General features: G+C 47.1%; 1 protein-coding gene across 1 annotated transcript; it reads left to right on the top strand.

Moving 5' to 3' along the window:
- The first annotated feature begins 231 nt into the window (after nt 1-231).
- LOC114805884 (centrosomal protein of 295 kDa-like) lies at nt 232-19,682 on the top strand. Its single transcript, XM_039914891.1, has 10 exons — nt 232-436; nt 5,890-6,023; nt 7,239-7,439; nt 8,901-9,025; nt 9,993-10,086; nt 12,653-12,766; nt 14,002-14,142; nt 18,274-18,457; nt 18,722-18,894; nt 19,619-19,682. The coding sequence occupies exons 2-10, from the start codon at nt 5,916-5,918 to the stop codon at nt 19,655-19,657; spliced, it is 1,179 nt and encodes a 392-aa protein (XP_039770825.1). The 5' UTR covers nt 232-436; nt 5,890-5,915; the 3' UTR covers nt 19,658-19,682.
- Nucleotides 19,683-21,051: the final 1,369 nt, after the last annotated feature.

Here is a 21,051-nt window from a genome sequence, read left to right as displayed (position 1 = left end):
AGGCCCAGGCCTCCCACGTGACCCTCCCGTGGCGCGCCAGGAGGGGGGCCGGCGCATGCGCGTCCGGGGCGGGCGGGCGGTTGGGACGCCGGAAGTGACGACACGAGGCCTGGTTTCCGCCGAGGCGCCTTGGCGGTGAGGGCGCGGGACGGGGGGCTCCCCGGCCGGAGCGGACCCCCGAGTTTCCCCCCTTCCTCCCCGGGCTCGGGGGGGTGTCGGCGGTGTCGGCTCTGTCGCGATAGGGCGGGGGGGAGAGCGGGGAGCGGCCTGAGGGAGAGACCGGAAGCGGCTCCCCTGCCCGCCGCGGTGCTTGTCGGGAAACGGGCCTCCACGCAGCAGGTCCTGCTTCAGCCCTTCGCTCAATTTACGGGATTGATTGAGCGCTCACTACGTGCACAGAGCTCGACTGAGCGCTTGGGACAGGTGTCCTCCATCAGTGAGTGCTTACTGTGTGCAGAGAGCTGGGCTGAGCGCTTGGGAGAGTGTGCAGTCCTTGAGCGCTTACTGTGTGCAGAGCGCTTGGGACAGTGTTGGATCAGTGAGCGCTTACTAGGTGCAGAGAGCTGGACTGAGCGCCTAGGAGAGTGTGCAGTCCTTGAGCGCTTACTGTGTGCAGAGCGCTTGGGTCAGTGTTGGATCAGTGAGCGCTTATTATGTGCAGAGAGCTGGACTGAGCGCCTAGGAGAGTGTGCAGTCCTTGAGCGCTTACTGTGTGCAGAGCGCTTGGGTCAGTGTTGGATCAGTGAGCGCTTATTATGTGCAGAGAGCTGGACTGAGCGCCTAGGAGAGTGTGCAGTCCTTGAGCGCTTACTGTGTGCAGAGCGCTTGGGTCAGTGTTGGATCAGTGAGCGCTTATTATGTGCAGAGAGCTGGACTGAGCGCCTAGGAGAGTGTGCAGTCCTTGAGCGCTTACTGTGTGCAGAGCGCTTGGGACAGTGTTGGATCAGTGAGCGCTTACTAGGTGCAGAGAGCTGGACTGAGCGCTTAGGAGAGTGTGCAGTCCTTGAGCGCTTACTGTGTGCAGAGCGCTTGGGTCAGTGTTGGATCAGTGAGCGCTTATTATGTGCAGAGAGCTGGACTGAGCGCCTAGGAGAGTGTGCAGTCCTTGAGCGCTTACTGTGTGCAGAGCGCTTGGGTCAGTGTTGGATCAGTGAGCGCTTATTATGTGCAGAGAGCTGGACTGAGCGCCTAGGAGAGTGTGCAGTCCTTGAGCGCTTACTGTGTGCAGAGCGCTTGGGTCAGTGTTGGATCAGTGAGCGCTTATTATGTGCAGAGAGCTGGACTGAGCGCCTAGGAGAGTGTGCAGTCCTTGAGCGCTTACTGTGTGCAGAGCGCTTGGGTCAGTGTTGGATCAGTGAGCGCTTATTATGTGCAGAGAGCTGGACTGAGCGCCTAGGAGAGTGTGCAGTCCTTGAGCGCTTACTGTGTGCAGAGCGCTTGGGACAGTGTTGGATCAGTGAGCGCTTACTAGGTGCAGAGAGCTGGACTGAGCGCTTAGGAGAGTGTGCAGTCCTTGAGCGCTTACTGTGTGCAGAGAGCTGGACTGAGCGCTTAGGAGAGTGTGCAGTCCTTGAGCGCTTACTGTGTGCAGACCGCTTGGGACAGTGTTGGATCAGTGAGCGCTTACTAGGTGCAGAGAGCTGGACTGAGCGCTTAGGAGAGTGTGCAGTCCTTGAGCGCTTACTGTGTGCAGAGAGCTGGACTGAGCGCTTAGGAGAGTGTGCAGTCCTTGAGCGCTTACTGTGTGCAGAGCGCTTGGGGCAGTGTTGGATCAGTGAGCGCTTACTAGGTGCAGAGAGCTAGACTGAGCGCTTAGGAGAGTGTGCAGTCCTTGAGCGCTTACTGTGTGCAGAGCGCTTGGGTCAGTGTTGGATCAGTGAGCGCTTATTATGTGCAGAGAGCTGGACTGAGCGCCTAGGAGAGTGTGCAGTCCTTGAGCGCTTACTGTGTGCAGAGCGCTTGGGTCAGTGTTGGATCAGTGAGCGCTTATTATGTGCAGAGAGCTGGACTGAGCGCCTAGGAGAGTGTGCAGTCCTTGAGCGCTTACTGTGTGCAGAGCGCTTGGGACAGTGTTGGATCAGTGAGCGCTTATTAGGTGCAGAGAGCTGGACTGAGCGCCTAGGAGGGTGTGCAGTCCTTGAGCGCTTACTGTGTGCAGAGCGCTTGGGGCAGTGTTCAGTGAGCGCTTACTGTGTGCAAAGAGCTGGACTGAGCGCTTAGGAGAGTGTGCAATCCTTGAGCGCTTACTGTGTGCAGAGAGCTGGACTGAGCGCCTAGGAGAGTGTGCAGTCCTTGAGCGCTTACTGTGTGCAGAGCGCTTGGGACAGTGTTGGATCAGTGAGCGCTTACTAGGTGCAGAGAGCTGGACTGAGCGCCTAGGAGAGTGTGCAGTCCTTGAGCGCTTACTGTGTGCAGAGCGCTTGGGACAGTGTTGGATCAGTGAGCGCTTACTAGGTGCAGAGAGCTGGACTGAGCGCTTAGGAGAGTGTGCAGTCCTTGAGCGCTTACTGTGTGCAGAGCGCTTGGGACAGTGTTGGATCAGTGAGCGCTTACTAGGTGCAGAGAGCTGGACTGAGCGCTTAGGAGAGTGTGCAGTCCTTGAGCGCTTACTGTGTGCAGAGAGCTGGACTGAGCGCTTAGGAGAGTGTGCAGTCCTTGAGCGCTTACTGTGTGCAGAGCGCTTGGGGCAGTGTTGGATCAGTGAGCGCTTACTAGGTGCAGAGAGCTAGACTGAGCGCTTAGGAGAGTGTGCAGTCCTTGAGCGCTTACTGTGTGCAGAGCGCTTGGGGCAGTGTTCAGTGAGCGCTTACTGTGTGCAAAGAGCTGGACTGAGCGCTTAGGAGAGTGTGCAATCCTTGAGCGCTTACTGTGTGCAGAGCGCTTGGGACAGTGTTGGATCAGTGAGCGCTTACTAGGTGCAGAGAGCTGGACTGAGCGCTTAGGAGAGTGTGCAGTCCTTGAGCGCTTACTGTGTGCAGAGAGCTGGACTGAGCGCTTAGGAGAGTGTGCAGTCCTTGAGCGCTTACTGTGTGCAGACCGCTTGGGACAGTGTTGGATCAGTGAGCGCTTACTAGGTGCAGAGAGCTGGACTGAGCGCTTAGGAGAGTGTGCAGTCCTTGAGCGCTTACTGTGTGCAGAGAGCTGGACTGAGCGCTTAGGAGAGTGTGCAGTCCTTGAGCGCTTACTGTGTGCAGAGCGCTTGGGGCAGTGTTGGATCAGTGAGCGCTTACTAGGTGCAGAGAGCTAGACTGAGCGCTTAGGAGAGTGTGCAGTCCTTGAGCGCTTACTGTGTGCAGAGCGCTTGGGTCAGTGTTGGATCAGTGAGCGCTTATTATGTGCAGAGAGCTGGACTGAGCGCCTAGGAGAGTGTGCAGTCCTTGAGCGCTTACTGTGTGCAGAGCGCTTGGGTCAGTGTTGGATCAGTGAGCGCTTATTATGTGCAGAGAGCTGGACTGAGCGCCTAGGAGAGTGTGCAGTCCTTGAGCGCTTACTGTGTGCAGAGCGCTTGGGACAGTGTTGGATCAGTGAGCGCTTATTAGGTGCAGAGAGCTGGACTGAGCGCCTAGGAGGGTGTGCAGTCCTTGAGCGCTTACTGTGTGCAGAGCGCTTGGGGCAGTGTTCAGTGAGCGCTTACTGTGTGCAAAGAGCTGGACTGAGCGCTTAGGAGAGTGTGCAATCCTTGAGCGCTTACTGTGTGCAGAGAGCTGGACTGAGCGCCTAGGAGAGTGTGCAGTCCTTGAGCGCTTACTGTGTGCAGAGCGCTTGGGACAGTGTTGGATCAGTGAGCGCTTACTAGGTGCAGAGAGCTGGACTGAGCGCCTAGGAGAGTGTGCAGTCCTTGAGCGCTTACTGTGTGCAGAGCGCTTGGGACAGTGTTGGATCAGTGAGCGCTTACTAGGTGCAGAGAGCTGGACTGAGCGCTTAGGAGAGTGTGCAGTCCTTGAGCGCTTACTGTGTGCAGAGCGCTTGGGACAGTGTTGGATCAGTGAGCGCTTACTAGGTGCAGAGAGCTGGACTGAGCGCTTAGGAGAGTGTGCAGTCCTTGAGCGCTTACTGTGTGCAGAGAGCTGGACTGAGCGCTTAGGAGAGTGTGCAGTCCTTGAGCGCTTACTGTGTGCAGAGCGCTTGGGGCAGTGTTGGATCAGTGAGCGCTTACTAGGTGCAGAGAGCTAGACTGAGCGCTTAGGAGAGTGTGCAGTCCTTGAGCGCTTACTGTGTGCAGAGCGCTTGGGGCAGTGTTCAGTGAGCGCTTACTGTGTGCAAAGAGCTGGACTGAGCGCTTAGGAGAGTGTGCAATCCTTGAGCGCTTACTGTGTGCAGAGCGCTTGGGACAGTGTTGGATCAGTGAGCGCTTACTAGGTGCAGAGAGCTGGACTGAGCGCTTAGGAGAGTGTGCAGTCCTTGAGCGCTTACTGTGTGCAGAGAGCTGGACTGAGCGCTTAGGAGAGTGTGCAGTCCTTGAGCGCTTACTGTGTGCAGACCGCTTGGGACAGTGTTGGATCAGTGAGCGCTTACTAGGTGCAGAGAGCTGGACTGAGCGCTTAGGAGAGTGTGCAGTCCTTGAGCGCTTACTGTGTGCAGAGAGCTGGACTGAGCGCTTAGGAAAGTGTGCAGTCCTTGAGCGCTTACTGTGTGCAGAGCGCTTGGGGCAGTGTTGGATCAGTGAGCGCTTACTAGGTGCAGAGAGCTAGACTGAGCGCTTAGGAGAGTGTGCAGTCCTTGAGCGCTTACTGTGTGCAGAGCGCTTGGGACAGTGTTGGATCAGTGAGTGCTTACTAGGTGCAGAGAGCTGGACTGAGCGCTTAGGAGAGTGTTCAATCAGTGAGTGCTTACTGTGTGCAGAGCGCTGGACTGAGCGCTTGGGAGAGTGTTCAATCGTATTGATTGAGTGCTTACTGTGTGCAGAGCATTCACTCGTTCAGTCGTATTGATTGAGCGCTTACTGTGTGCAGAGCGCTAGACTGAGCGCTTGGGAGAGTCTGTTCAATCGTATTGATTGAGCGCTTACTGTGTGCAGAGCGCTGGACTGAGCGCTTGGGAGAGTGTTCAGTCGTATTGATTGAGCGCCCACTGTGTGCAGAGCACTGGACTGAGCGTTTGGGACAGTGTTCAATCGTATTGTTTGAGCGCTTACTGTGTGCAGAGCGTTCCCTCGTTCAGTCGTATTGACTGAGCATTTACTGCGTGCAGAGCACTGGACTGAGCGCTTGGGAGAGTGTTCAATCGTATTGAATCCTATTGAATTAGAATCCTAGCCTCCCGACTCCCAGCCTTTTGTTCTTTCCGCTATGCCTCAGTTTCCCCAAGATTTTGCCCCTTTTCCTACAGTTTTTATTTTTTAAAGTCAGTTTGGACTCCTCCTTTTCTTTAACTGGCTTGAAATACTGTTGAAACGCATAACTCTCGCCCAACTAACTCTCTTCCCCTCTTCAGAGCCCTACTGAAAGCTCACCTCCTCCAGGAGGCCTTCCCAGACTGAGCCCTCCCTATTGCCCCTACTCCCTCCCTCTGCTCTACCCCCTTCCCCTCCCCACACCACTTGTGCCTATTTGCAGATATTATTTATTACCCTATTTTATTAATGATGTGCATTTATCTATGGTTCTGTTTATCTATTCTGATGATAGTGATGCCTGTCTACTTGTTTTGTTGTCCGTCTGCCCCCGTTGTTGGGTAAGGATTGTCTCTATCTGTTGCCAGACTGTACTTTCCAAGTGCTCAGTACAGTGCTCTGCACACAGTAAGCGCTCAGTAAATACGATTGAATGAATGAAAGAGCTCAAAACGAAGGGTATTATTTCATGGCCGCCTGTGATCGTCGGCTACACGATAAAATCTTTTGTTGCTTGGTATTGGCTTTTATGAACAAAACGCTCTCTTTTGGCGCAGAATTTGTCTGGTCAGTAAATGCAGAAATGAAAAGAAAAGTGGCCAAAGTTGGGAGATTGAGGCTTAGCCCCAATGAAGAAGCCTCGCTCCTGAAGGAAGATTATGAAAGACGGAAAAAACTAAGATTGTTGCAGGTAAGGCCCCTTCTTAATCACTTAGGAAGAATTCGATCTTCCAGAAATCGAAAAAGGGCCCTTCTTTAAAGCACTATTTGTAGAAAGTGTGTGATCGTGGGCAAGTCACTTAACTTCTCGGTGCCTCAGTTACCTCATCTGTAAAATGGGGATGAAGACTGTGAGCCCCACGTGGGACAACCTGATTCCCTTATATCTACCCCAGCGCTTAGAATAGTGCTCGGCACATAGTAAGCGCTTAACAAATACCAACATTATTATTATTATTATTATTATTAAACTAGGCTTTTGAAAGCAGCCCGATTAAGGGCCCACAGTTCTAGTGTGCTCAGAAAGTTCTGAATAAATTAAGCAGTCAGAAATGGACAACTGATGATTTCTAGCCAAGGACTTCCACCATTAGCGAATATCATCAGCCTATTTACCGCTCATGGAGCCTGGCTTTTACTCGGATCCCATAGAGGCGAGGGAGGGGGTGGGGAAGGGGCTTCTGAGTCGGGGGCGAGAGGAGTTGTCGGGGAAGAGCCATGTTCACACCTCTTCTCATGAGCCTTGGAAGCTGTGGTGCTCTGCTTCTGGAGTTGCCAGTTGGAGGAGTGTTGTCTGGTTCTGTGGAAAACACAACAAAAAATGGGCTTCAGTTGCAGCAGATAGATGTAAAATACACCTAAAAGCAATTTACTGTTTGATACTGGAACAGATTATTGAGGAAGAATTAGGGGCCTTAACGTGGCATCCTATAGAATAAGACATATTAACTGTGGTTTTTATAAAGTTCTTAATTAGAACTCAAGTTCTCTGCCTCCCAGGCCCATGCTTTTTCCACTAGGCCACGCTGGCTCCGTGTGACGATGTCGGCGGCGCCCTGCAATCACTTCTTCATTCACGGTCTCAGGGAATTTGTTTAACGTGATCTGCCAGCGTACTCTCTCTTGATTAAGGAGAATGACACTAGCGTTTTTTTATGCTCCACTTATGAAAGATCATTGGTACTTGCCATTTGAAGAGCCCTAGCAATCGCTTCCAGGGATTTTTTTCTAACTTCTGGAAGCGTTCTGCTTTGAGCAAGGTGTACGGTTGCAGTGAATAGCCAAAAGAATAGGCATGAATGGAGAAAATGCAATTTGGGTGAAGGCGATGATGTTTCAAAATGGTTTCTCAAAAAATGTTGAGGTCAGCCAGTCACCCAGCCCGATGCATCCTTTTTCTCTTTAGGTCAGAGAACAGGAAAGGTGCATCGCCTTTCAGATAAGACAAGAAGTAAAGCAGAGGAGAAATCAGCACTTGAATCAGTTGGCGGCGGAACTGAAGGCAGAGTGGCATGAAGCAAAAAATCAAAAGATTAAAGATTTGGAAAAACTGTATCTCGCAAGTTTGAAAGCCGTGGGAGAGGGACACCGCCATGCGAAGGAAAATGTAAGCAAGCCCCGAGATTTTGTTCTTATCAAATAATAGAATGACATCGAAGTTGCAGGTGCTGCATAATGAGCTCAACGGGAGTTCTCCAATGTGACCTCGATGCCGTTTTGGTGCGGACGGTCGAAGAGGCTGTAACCTATTCGTAGAGACTGAATAGAGCCCAGTGAGTCTGTTGGATTGGATCACGGGGAAAGCGGGTCGTCAAGAAGAAGCACCTCGGCTATGTTGGGGACAGCTAGGCTCTAGGCATGGATCCGTTGGGTTCCGTTAGAGCGTAAAGCATAATTCTAACAACGACTCTTGGAAAATCACTGTCCTGCAGTGCAGTAGTAATAGCAATTATTGAACTCCCACTGTGTCAAGCGCTTGGGAAAGTACAGTAGAAGCACTAGACAAGGCCCTCGCACATAAAGAGTTTACCCTAGTATGTTCTTTTAATACCCATAGGCTTTATTAAGTTCCTGCGATGTGCTGAACCTTGGCAGATATCAAATAATCAGATTGGGTGAAATTCCCGTTCCACACTGGGCTCGTAATCTAAGGAAAGGAGGGAGAACAGGCATCATCTTCCCATTTTAGAGATGGAGAAACTGAGACCTAGAAAGATTTGCCCCAGGGCAGACAGCAGGAAAGTGGGGGAAGGAAGGACTAGGACTTCCCACACAGAACCATGCTGTTTCCATCGGGCCACACCGCTCCAGTGCTTTGAACGGCACCACGGGGCCGAAAAATGGCAGGTGCCCTAAGTGTGTTCCGTAGGATTTTTCAGAGGTATCAGCGGCTCTGCGTTCTGTTCATCCACCTGCCCCTAGGCACGTCTAGGGTGGCAAGAAAGGTGGAGGAGGTTAAAGCGTGCCTGGGGGCCAGAACCCAAAAATGCTCTGTACTGAGCAGATATCTGGTTTCCTGGGGTGGGTCTCGCGGTATGCGACTTCAGACTCTGTGTGCCAACAAATGCTGTTTCAGTTTTAGCACTAAACATCGAGCATCCTCTGGGTAGATTGGGACCCAAAAAGGATTTATTCTTGCAATGAAAATCTTCAAATTTAGTTGCACCTTTCAGGCAACTCCAGTGTGTCTCTTAAATGAGTTTTAAGGCCCCAGTGAAAGCCTTTCCTCCCTTGTACTCTCCCAGATGCTCCATACAGCGCTACGTTAGGTGCTCAACAAATACTACCGATTGGTAGAAGAAATAAGCACATTCATCAAACACCCCACCACCATTAAAATTACTTCTTATGGTTCGATTGGAGAGAAAAGGAGAGCGTTTTAATATTGCCATTTAGAATTTTATAAATTGATATTTGGGTCTTGATCCAATCTTGTTAGGCAGAGAAGTGATGACCAAAGTTAAGGTTATTTTGTCTTGGATAAAAAGCAAGGCACTGTTGCATTGATTGTGTCTGGTTAAAAATTTGGTCATAATTAGAGAGTCACGAAGTAACTTTGAATCTTCAGGAGCCTGATTTTGGTGCTGTGGCAAAGCAAGCAGCAGAAAGGCAGCAGAGAGCAGAGGAGAGACATAAAGAAGCTTTGAAAGAACAGAAAAAGCGAAAAGATAAACTCCTGAAAGAGCGAACGTGGTAAGGCGTTGGTTTATCTGGGAAATTAAAGAATGTATGACTACAAAAGGGATGGATATTTTTTATTATTACAACCTAAGCAAGTTGCTTAGGATAAATGTTGGTAAGTGCACCTATTTTTCTTCCAAGAAAGCTTGCTGAGTAGGTGTGATGCATGAAGTTTTTCTCCTCTAGTTATGGTTGGAATCCAATCTGCTTTGCTAGTAATTATGGTACGTTTCAAAAACTGTTGTCTGACTGGGCTCGTGTAAAAACCTAAAGTGGGAATAAGGTAAAAAATATTACATATTTGAGCTGCTGCAACGGGCATGAAACTGTACCCGTTTTGGGGGGTTTTGTTTCTTTGATATGATGGTATGTCAGTGATTACTATGTGCCAGGCATTCATTCATTCGTATTTATTGAACGGTTACTGTGCGCGGAGCACTGTACTAAGCACTGGGGTACATACAAGCCAGTCAGGTTGGAGACACTCCAGGTCCCACATGGGTTCACAGTTTTAACCCTCATTTTACAGGTGTTAGCTAAGGCGCAGAGAAGTTGAGTGACTTGCCCAATATCACAGAGCAGACAAGGGGCAGAGGCAAAATTAGAACCCACGTCCTTCCGACTCCCAGGCCCGTGCTCTATCCGCCAGGCCATGCTGATTCTCAGTGTCACTCTATCTTTTTTGTCTGGGATACCTCTTAGGGTACTTTCAGTGACCTGTGAGGATATTTAAGCTTGTTCTGATGATGAGGAGTTTGTTTGAAAGTGTAAGTGATAGGTTATAGAGGAAGCTGAGCGTAGGAGAGTCTGCCATCTCTTTTGAGTGATGTAGGTGCAGTGATGTTGACAGAGTAAGAGAATCTCTTAGCACTTTTTCAGCTCATATTTTTGGACCTTTTTTACCTTTGCTTTTTTTGCAGGGTACTGTATTACCAGACGCACAGTTCATTTTATAATGTCTCTCCTGTCCTCGCTCCAGGCACGTAAGAGCACGTCAGAAAGCGTTGCGTGTGGAGAAAGAGAGAGCTGCAAAAATAGCAAGTTTACCACCTCCTTCCCCTTATCCTTTTGAGGTGAGTTGGATAGTTTTCAGCCTTCAGAAACTAAAATGAGCAGGAAGAGGGATACAGGAAGAACCTGGTCCCCTCTTCCACTCTCTAGAAACGAAGAAGGAATCGTCAGAGAGAGACAACGGGCTCAGGCCGGCAACCGGTGCGGAGAGACAAAGGGGTGGGTCCTTTTTGGACCTGCTTTCTTCCCAGCCAACGCTGAGGGCTACTGAGGGCTTAGGATAAGATGTCCTAAGCATTCCTTGCAATTTCCCTGAGTTAGAAGGGGACTGTGAACTTGTTCTTGAAGGTAATGATAAGGCCTAGGAAGTTGATGGTGAATTTTTGTAATGTGTGGTATCGATCGTCAAAATATTGCCTCAGTGGGGCGGCTGATCTGCTGACGACCTAAACGGTCACAGAGCAATTCAGGGGAGCCTTTGACAAGAGCCCAGGACTCTTAATTTCCTTATTTCCATAGCGCCAGCATAGAATTTGTGCACGTTAATGAAGCCTTCTTCGAGTCAGGCAGATTGAGGGTCACCCTTGAGGACTCTGAGGCTCGTTTGTAAATCCCTAATGATGAGAACATTGACCTTTGGCTTTTGTGGAAGTCATAGTACCAAATGAAAATGAGGTCGCTATTTGTTTAGTACGGTCCTATTATTGAGAGGAAACTTACATTCTTGTGAGTTAGTTTTCACATCTCTGCCAGCCCTAACCAGCTCCTAATTGGGAAGTTTTTGCAACTGCTTTCTAACATTTGGGCGAGGTGGTTGATTTAATTGGAATGTATTCATTTTGGGAATCTTAATGTAAAATATCAAGTATTTCAAAGAAATGATGCCATCCTAATTATATATTCCTAAAATGATGCAAAATAAGGTTCGCAGCAGGTAATCTTCCTGATTAAGTTCAGCGGTGGGAATTGAGTGTTTTCTAGCCTATAATTGGTCTTTTAAATGTTCATTTTAATTCGTTTTTAACAATTAGTTTAATATATGGTCAGAGATTCTTGTAACTAACATTATAATGTTGATCATCTAAAATAATTTTCCTTTCCTTGGGGAGCATTTGGAGGAAAGTAAAATCTTAACTCATTTATGAAGTTTAAATTGAACTTCAAAGAATCTGAATTTGTCAGCATCGCTGTTGTGGAAACAGGAGACCTCATGTTGGAAATAGAAATATACCATTTTTCTGCTGACTCGTTTCTTCGGGGATTTAACTAGTATTGCCAGGAAGCTTGCACTCTGTGGAAACGTTGAAGAGACTAAATCAACTGATTCTCTTTCTCCTTTGGCATTGGGCCCATTTACGGATCTGTTTTTTACCCTGTGCCTGAATTTTCATCCCTATTTAAGTTGTTCCATCTTCTCCCTGCCTTGTTCATGAAAACTGGATGTTGGTCTGTCTTTTCCTTCTCACCGTTGTGTCATGTTGAGTTGGAAATGCTGCTTTTGCCTGCAAATACAAAGAGATACCAGAAGGGAAGTAGTGATTGTATTTATTAAGCACTTACTGTACGTAGCACTGTGAAATAATGTACAAATGGGAATTAGACATGACTTCTGCTCCCTGGAGGCTCATATCTTCTCCACTCCTGGACACAGTGTAGGTACTTAACAAATAACACTATTTTTAGTAGTAGTGATTATTATAGCCTAAAAATAAGGAGAGGTGAAGCAAAACAGCACAGTTGGAAAGCATTAAAATATTACGCATGGTGATAGTTTGGTGACGTTTCCTTAATGTGCGGTGGTTCGACGTGGTGATCCTTAAACAAAATCCCATCTACTGTTTTAGAGATCATGTGCTTTGGAAGCTGTTTTTCCATTTTTGTCCATGGCTTTGTGCAGCAAACCCCGTCGTGATCAAAATGATTCATTGGTGATTTGGCCTTGAGGAGTGTCGTGTTTTCATACCCCTCTCTTTTGATGTTTTTGGCTTTAGTGGTGTAAAAATCCTTTTATAAACCAGTCAGAATATCATTTTTCCATCTGAATAAAAATGATGAGAAGAGTCAAGATGAGGGGAGTGAGCACGATTTTTTTCCTCCGCAGTAGTTGGATGCTGTTAGCAGATATTCTTTTTACTGATTTGGAAGCTTGTAGAACACAAACTTTTTGAACAGATCCTTAAGCTCTGAGAACGAGTAAACTGATCATTTTAGATGTTGTTTTGCAGTGTTATAATTACCTCAATGAAAGCGGCCTGGTGATGATAGAGTGTGCTCTTCACTGTTCCAATAAATATAGCGAGATTTCTGTAGTTTGCTGAGACAACTCATAATGTGAGATGTTTTTACATATGGCTGATTTTAAAAAATGAATCCCCTTTTTAATTAAGGAATGACAGGCCAATCTGTGAAATTAATGAAAGCAAGTGGGAGGAACTACCATTAGTTTGTTAGTCCCAATTAAGGCCCTGGGAAATGTTCTATTCTGGGGAGTAAGTGATTTTTGATACATTATAAAAATGCAGTTTTTAAGTGAGCGCCTTTAAATCTTTTTATAGACATGAAGTAATTTTAAATTGCTTAGGATACATGGTAGCCATTTGGGTACTAATGAAAAATTTTGTTTTTCAGAATATTGAATTGAAGAGAGTGCCTACAGCCAAGACCTACAACACAAATAGCTTTTCAGTTACTCATCATCATCTTCTCGAACCTTGCGTGGATAGAGAAATGGGTGTTGAACAGGTGATTGACTAGGTGTATTTAGTGTGTATGTACCTAGGTAGAGAGTATAACCATGTTTCTTGATATATTTCATGTGAAAAGTTCAATCTGTTTTACTTTAATGTACTTATCTTGTACAAGTGTAGGGACTTAGCTACCTTTCCTTATATGGCCAAGTGACACTATTGCTCAGGAAGGGATATCGGAGCCCAATAAAATGTGAGACAAATAGCCGAACGTATTGAAATCCAGTGCTGTCATTCAGGTGTCGCTTGCCAACTACAGCTTGAATATTCACGCTCATTTTTTCTCCGTATCCTTTGGGCTACTATGGTGTACTTAGTTTTTCCAGGAATAATAGCAGCAGCATTCATTGTGTGCACTGTACCAGCCCTTGGAAGTCTCACAGTCCACAAGGGGTTTGCACTCTAACGACCATTTTCAGCACGCCTTTTGAGCCTAATGCTGTTAAGTAATTAACCCTGTGTCCAGCGAGACAAGGCTGTTTGGATACAGTGTTTCATTTGTGCCGGTGGGATTTGGCGGGGGACGCAGTGAGTTCTGAAACACAAGTTTTTCCTAATGCAGGGTTTTGCTAGATTGCAACTCCCGAGTTACGCAAGCCCACCGTTGGCCCGGAATGTGTCTTTTTATTGTTATATTGTACTCTCCCAGGTGCTTAGTACGTTGCTTTGCACAAAGTGCTCCGTAAATACAATTGAATAAATGAATGAGAACTGGATATATAGTTAGTAACCGTGGTTTTCTCTTAACTCCACTGGCATGCCTACCGAAGTGGCATTGTGCTTCGTGGTTACTGTATCACACTTCCTCCCAACTTCTTGGAATTCCAAGCACTTAGTACAGTGCTCTGCACATTGTAAGCACTCAATAAATACTATTGAATGAATGAACTGCTGTTAGCGTTGGGATGCTAGGTTAGATAGGGCTTGTCTGACCAATTTGGCATTGATTATGGTTTTCACTACCCTTGGTGCTAAACCAATCTTACCGCTTTCCAGACAGGATTATGGCCTCCACGTGTATTTTGGAGGATGGCTGCATTTACAGTTTTGCAGCGGAAGACTCAGCCACTAGGCATTTTGAAAGCTCTCAGAATAACTGAACCTTTTACTCTGGCCGCCAATCCCCCCGTCTTCCAGTTTTCGAAAGACTAACATGAGATTTAGAAGTTACTCTAATAGTCTTTTCGCTTGGGTTTTTGTGAAGTGGTAAACTTTTAATTTGATTGCTAGCCAGATGCTCGCTTAGCTGCCGGGGAGGAAGCTATACGATTGGAAGAACTACAAAAAGAAGGAGCACAAGAGCAGAAGCAGAGAATTGAAAAGGCCCGTCTCCGGGGAATTCACGCATTGAAAGCGGTCCATTTGGCTCAAGTAAGCAAAAGCCGAACTCTCCTTCATAATGATGAATGTGAACTGTGAAATGGAAAACGAACTGGATAAAATTAATGGTAAACGTGAACAAAGTTAATGGAAGTTCTCGAATTACAAAATGGATTGTGAATGGGCTGAATAAAGGGAAAATGAAGTATGGTACTAGAATAAAGCTATTTCCCCCTTCCCTTCTGACTGCATTAACTCTAGGAGCCGCTAATTGTTTTTCTCCCTTTTTATGGACAGCCTCATATTTTGAGAAACATGTCTCACTGCCAGTGTGTTTCATTAATGATGAATGTGCTAGAAATGAGAAATTTAAGCTGGCGGGCGGATAAGGTCCTTGTGTGTTTACTGTGGCTGTGTGGGAGTTGGGTAGAAAACCGAAGTCCACGTTCACTTGGTTGTGATTTAACGATCAAAAGTACAATTCTTTAAGGTTTGAGTGGAGTCCTCCTGTGGGGAAGACACCACCGTATGCTACTGTGGCTGTCAGAAAATGCCAGTTATAAGATATCTGGTTAATTAGCCACATGATTTTGCAGGCAAAAGCATAATTCTCCAAATCACATCAGTCATCAATGAGGATATCGAAAATAAAACTTGTCAGGCACCGAAGGCGTGCCAAAGACTTAGACTACTGTGTCAGCCTTCTCTCTGACCTCCCTTCCTCCTCTCTCGCCCCGCTCCGGTCTATCCTTCACTCCGCTGCCCGGCTCATCTTCCTGCAGAAACGATCTGGGCATGTCACTCCCCTTCTTAACTCCAGTGGTTGCCTATCGACCTCCGCTCCAAACAAAAACTCCTCACTCTAGGCTTCGAGGCTCTCCATCACCTTGCCCCTTCCTACCTCTCCTCCCTTCTCTCTTTTCTACCGCCCACCCCGCACGCTCCGCTCCTCCGCCGCCCACCTCCTCGCCGTCCCTCGGTCTCGCCTATCCCCGCGTCGACCCCTGGGTCACATCCTCCCGCGGTCCGGAAACGCCCCTCCCTCCTCACCTCCGCCAAAACCGATTCTCTTTCCCTCTTCAAAACCTTACTTAAAAATCACCTCCTCCAAAGAGGCCTTCCAGACTGAGCTCCTCTTCCCCCTCTACTCCCTCTGCCATCCCCCCTTTACCTCTGCACAGCTTAAAGCCTCATTTTCCCCTTTTCCCTCTGCTCCTCCACCTCTCCCTTCCCATCCCCACAGCACTGTACTCGTCCGCTCAACTGTAATATATTTTCATTACCCTATTTATTTTGTTAATGAATTGTACATCGCCTGATTCTATTTAGTTGCCATCGGTTTTTACGAGATGTTTCCTTCCCCTTGACGCTGTTTAGTGCCATCGTTCTTGTCTTGTCCGTCTCCCCCGATTAGACCGTAAGCCCGTCAAACGGCAGGGACTGTCTCTATCTGTTGCCGACTTGTTCATCCCAAGCGCTTAGTACAGTGCTCTGCACATAGTAAGCGCTCAATAAATACTATTGAATGAATGAATAAATGAAAGACTTGCTTAGTAGTCATAATGTGGCTTCTCCGTTTTCAGTCACCCAAGTGAGTCTTTTACCTCGAGATAAGTCATTAGCCTTGGGATTGTCTCTGCTACATTTCTGTGTTAGATACTATGGCTTTTTGTCTCCAGGGCGCTTGGGAGTCATGGGAAAAAATGATTAAAAGTGGAATGTGTGTTAGATCACAGTGAATGCCTCTTTCATACTCCTGGGGTGACTAAATCGTATTTTCCCCCAGCTCAAATAAGTATTTTTCAGGATGTCTAGCCTAATGAAACAAATTCTGAACTCCAGCTGTAAAAGCTGAATGGCCAAGTTATTTCAGTGTTGTCCTCAAGGTGAAAAGAAAACTAGTGTGAACAGGCCTCTTACCTCCCCAGAAAAGAATCGAGGTTTTATAAGCCCATGGGCGAAGGAATTTTAGAGCGTTATCAATGCTCACAGCTTTACTCCCAGGAGGTGGTACCAAGTTTTTAAATTATTATTGTTGTCGTTGTTTAGCCACTTCTTAAAATAGTGTGTAGATATTTGAACTAAAATGAACTGAGGTGATTCCCCCTCCCCCGCCACATACACAATTATTTTAAAATGGTAATAGCCAAATAAACTAATGAGGTCCCATGCATGAATAAATAGATAATTTTAGAGTTTAATGTGTCGCCTCAGATAAAAAGCTAGAGTCTTAATTGAAGTGAAGCATTTGTTCACCCTCAGATCCTTTTTTCCAGGCATGGTCATTTCATCACCCCACCAATGACAATGTTGCTACCGGCAATCTCTTTGGATTAGGATAATGGTGATTGCTTTCTGGTTCTTGGGCTTCCTGTACTACTATGTCGTCGTTTTTAGTGCTTTCTCTCACGATGAAAAACCCTTGTATTGTAACCTGGTGCAAATGAAAGCAATCCGGGAAGGGTATATAAATTGGGTTTTCCATATCTCGTTAAAAGCAGTATTGAAATGCCAAGGGGATTTGTCTTCCCCTTGGAAACCAGAGGCCAAAACTCAAAAATAAATTCATTTAACTGGAAGTAGCTGAATGAGAAACCTCGGAATGGAGTCTGCTGCCAATCTTGTTTCGTGACTCGGCAGGAGAGAAGAGGAGAGGGAGGGGGGGAGAGAGACCGACCTAACTGCCTCCTTAGCAATCTGAACATTCCCAGGATTTGGAGGGACGATACGAAGGGGCCGTTAATCGGCAAGCGCGCACGGATGAGAGGGCGTCAGCAGTATCTGCCGAAGGCTCAGTTGGGGTGATGGTTTTAAAGGAAGAGGGAACCTTTTTTGACTTGTCAGTATGTGGCTCCATGGACTCCTAATTCATCGCTTATCCCCAGAACCCTAAAGCAGAGATCGGGGGCGTTTCGGATCCAAAGGCTGACGTGTACTGGTGGTGTTGGTGCCAGGAAAGGGGCTCTAACGGTATCTGTGTAATGTCTACAAATGTGCAAAACATGGAGAGCTTGTTTTTAAGATGTAAATGTACACTATGCTGTGTGCATCGTCTTCTGTCACTCCAGTTTGTGGTGGTGTGCTCTTTTGAATGTGGCATTCACTGTGTAGAGCACCTTGAGGGCCAGGATTAACTCTGTACCCAACCCCCTCTGAAAGTACCGTGACATCAGGAAGTTCTTGGTAAATGCTGGTTAATAGGCAGTGTGGCTCATGTCTACCAACTCTATTGTACTTTCCCAAGCCTCTAGTACAGTGTGCAGGATTACACTGCTTAGTACAGTGCTCTTTCACACAGAGTGCTCCATAAATACCACTGATTGAGAGGTGGGAGCCCCGTGCAAGAGTAGGAGATTGTGGCAGTGATGCTCTTTTGCTTAGAAGAATGCCTACGCTATTCAGTTCTATCCTTCTTCTTTCCATCAACTCACCCTCAGTTTCTTGGGGAAAAAAAAATTCCTCTTCAGCTAAAAAACATTTTATTGCCCAAAAGGGATGGCAACTGTAGGTTCTTAAAATAAAAAAAGTCATAACTGCTTAAAGTAAGTTTATTTTCTTTTTAATCTGGAGAATTTTAGTGTTGGCTTTATGTACAGGTGAGCCTGCTAATAAATGAAATCGGATAGTGTCAGCTGACACGGTCTTACTGTTTTGGCGTCCATCAAAATCACTGAGGTTGGATTCCGAAACAGTAGAGTTCATAAATGCATTTTTAGTGAAAGGAATCCTTTGAGTTAGAGTCGAAGCCAGCAGCTAAATAAAATTCAAGTTAGCCATCTAGAGGAATACCCCGTGCGGCGCCCGAGATTAGACGGTCTGGGATGTGTCAGATCGGCTACTGGGGAGGAAAGAAGCAGTAGCCGCAGGGAAGACTAGAAACCTCTGATTCCCTAAAGATGGGTGGCCAAAGCCGGGGGCAAGCGGTAGATTCCGTCCCCGTTTCCCGCTGCTCCGCGTCCGAGAATAGAAGTTCCGATGGCCAATGCGGTTGCGCCTGCCGGTCATCAGACTCGAAAGGGAGCCTGCCCCTCCTTCTGGGCCACTGGCCTCGACAGCCACCCCTCCCTCCGGGGTCACTGCTGGCCAAGCCAGGGAGGCGGTGGCCCCAGTTGCGTTGGCAGGAGGGAATTTCCACAGCCCCGAAGCGACCGAGCCGCTTACGGCTTCACCTTGTGCTTGCAGGACAGGGAGAAGCTAATGAAAGAACTGGAACAGCTGCAGCAACAGGACCTGGCCCGCAGAAGACAGATCGTGGCCCAGATGCCCCCCCAACTGTTTGAACCTCCCCACAGGCGGGTTGAATTGAAAGAGGACTGGCAGAGAGAGCTGGAATTTGCCTTTGAAGACATGTACAACGCAGACAGGAGTAAGATTCATTTGAAAGATTTTAATTGAACTGTCATCAATGCACGCGTTTCGAGCCCTTTGCCTGGTTAGAAGTGGGCTCCTGTGTTGAAAGAATCAAAGAGCTTCCTTTGGCTTTGAGGTGAAGTTTCAGTTTGAGAGAGGCTCTCCTTTTCAGATTTGCCAGGTTTTTGTGTCTCTGGTGACTTGTAAAAAAAAATAAAATAAAAAAAGTGGGTTTTCTTCCATTTGAAATGGAAACATGTGACTGTGTTTCTCTATTGAGAGGTGAAAGGAGACCTGATTTTGCACCTCGAGCCCGAGCCTTTGCCAGCCTTTTTGGAACAAAACCAAGATGAAGAACTGGATCTGTCATTGGAGCCGGACCAGATGAGTGAGCCCGTGGACCCAGGAACCGACGTCCGAGGAGGAAACAACACATTCCAGGGAAGGCGAAGAGTAAGAAACTCTTAAGCTTGGCTCCATTATCAATCGTGGGTCTTGAAAGAATTTCAAAGATCAGTTGAGGCCAGAACAGAAGGAGACAAGTATGAAATTAGAATAGACTGATTTAGCAATACTGCCAGTGAGAAGTTGCTCGGTATCCTGACGAGGCTCTGGAAAAGTGTGAGGATTAGCAGAACGTTCAAGCGTTTGACCCTCTCGTCGGGGTTGTTTCAGCATTTTCATCACTACGGTGAATTCGTGGAATAGCCTAGACAAGCCTTTTATAATGTAAAGAACATTTGAAAACCGATTTGAGAATAAAAATTGGCATCACTGCCCTGCAGAAATGCTTTGGTTTGTTGAAAGACACACACTCGGTTGTCCTGCAGCTTAGGGGTTATGTTCTCAACGAACCGCGCTATATGGAAAAGTTGCTTCACAACGCTCCTGCCCTTTCTTATGTTCACAGGTTCCTGAGTTTCTATCCAGATTCCCATGCTAAAGCATTCCCTGTTTCCCTCCCAATGTTCCCCCCGAAAAGTGTAGTGAAACTAGGTATGAGGAAGAACTAAGTGTGCTTAGTGGGAAATGTTCTTGTTGTTCTTCTAAACAGAGAGCTTAAAGGAAAGGTTGCTGAAATCAAGGTAGAATGTAATTATTTCAGTGAATGTTTTGAAGGAAGGTTGGCTCTATTGAATCATGTTTATTAAAAGTACCTATATTTCTCTTCCGACAGCAAAGGAGACCCAGCCAGCCCGCTCTAAGGTGGTGTTAAAAAAATTACTGAACAAGATCCGAAGTCAAAAAGACCAGTGGACAGCTAAGACAGTTTCAGAAAGTGACACCTTAACCATCGAGTCAGGAACTCTTAGCAGTGAAATGAGACCGGCGGGCAGAGAAGAGAGTGAGCTCGGCAAACCAGAAGTTGGATACGAACCAGGTAGCGCTCCTTTATCTAAACCTTCGAAATCCCTTTTAGCCAACTAGAATTCCTATTTTGGAGATCTGAAAGGTGATGTGGTTTACGTTTAATATCATAATTCCCATCCTCCCCAGAGCCCGTAAACCTAATTCGATGATGTTGGCCTTTCCCAATCCACTCTATTTCTTGTCCTCGGAGAGCCACAGCACATCCTTTCTACTACGGAAGAGAGTTCCTAAAATCTCCTCAAAACTTTTCGAGACTTAGTTTGAGGGACCCCGGGGTCTCCTCTGTCACGCGATGTGAACGAACTCGCATGAGGGGAGAACGAGCAGCGGTCACCGAGCACCCGGCAGAACCGATAAGAGTGTGGAACTGCCGGTCAATCCGCCCCCCCCACGAGTGGCGTCTCCCCAAGCTTGGCTTTAGGGTCTGTGCTTATGCAGAAGGCGGGACAACACTCAGTGCAGGGAGACCGAATGGAGGGGGTCGGTACACTTCTGCCTTCCCCATCCTTATGTGCCCATCCACCCGCGTACTTTACTACAGCCCATTTTCCTATCCAGAGATTGGACAGTGGGGCTCGCTGTTGCTTGAAATTAGCATATTATTGTTGCCTGAAAGGCAAGCTAAAGACACCCTCATGCATTTCTGATTTAAGTTTTGGGGAAAATGAGAATACTTTGTGTTAAGTTGTTTTTTTCGCCCCCTCCCTAAATCTGTGTGTCACTCAAACCTTTTTTTTTAATATATATGTGTAGAATCGGGTAATTATCGGGCCTTTGAAGAGTTACTATGTAATGTTAGAACAAGATTGGAGCTCCATACATAGAGTTCTAATTGATCCACTACCTTAGTCTTAGGAAGTTCCTTATTTCCTGCTTAAGCTGTGAGTCCCATGTGGGACAGGGACTGTGTCCAACCTGATTAACTTGTATCTTCCCCAGTGCTCCAAGAAGTGTTTGGCACATAGTAATCACTTGACAAATATAATAGTAATAATTCCCCTTTTGTAATTTTTGATGATGAAAACTTTGAGGTAATGAAGGCGTGTTCTGAGGGCTTGTGTTTCTTACCTTTTTTTTATGGTATTAAGCGCTTAATATGTGTCACACACTGTTCTAAGCCCTGGGGTAGATAATTAGGTTGGACACAGTCCCTGTTCTGCATGGGGCTCGGCGTCTAAGCAGAAGAGAGAACGGGAGAACTGGGGCACAGAGAAGTAAAGCGACTTGCCCAAGGTCACG

The sequence above is a fragment of the Ornithorhynchus anatinus genome, chromosome 20, assembly GCF_004115215.2.
Source record: "Ornithorhynchus anatinus isolate Pmale09 chromosome 20, mOrnAna1.pri.v4, whole genome shotgun sequence".
Classification (NCBI taxonomy): Eukaryota; Metazoa; Chordata; class Mammalia; order Monotremata; family Ornithorhynchidae; genus Ornithorhynchus; species Ornithorhynchus anatinus.
The sequence above is the reverse complement of the archived record's forward strand: the minus strand, read 5'-3'. Positions and strand labels throughout refer to the sequence as shown.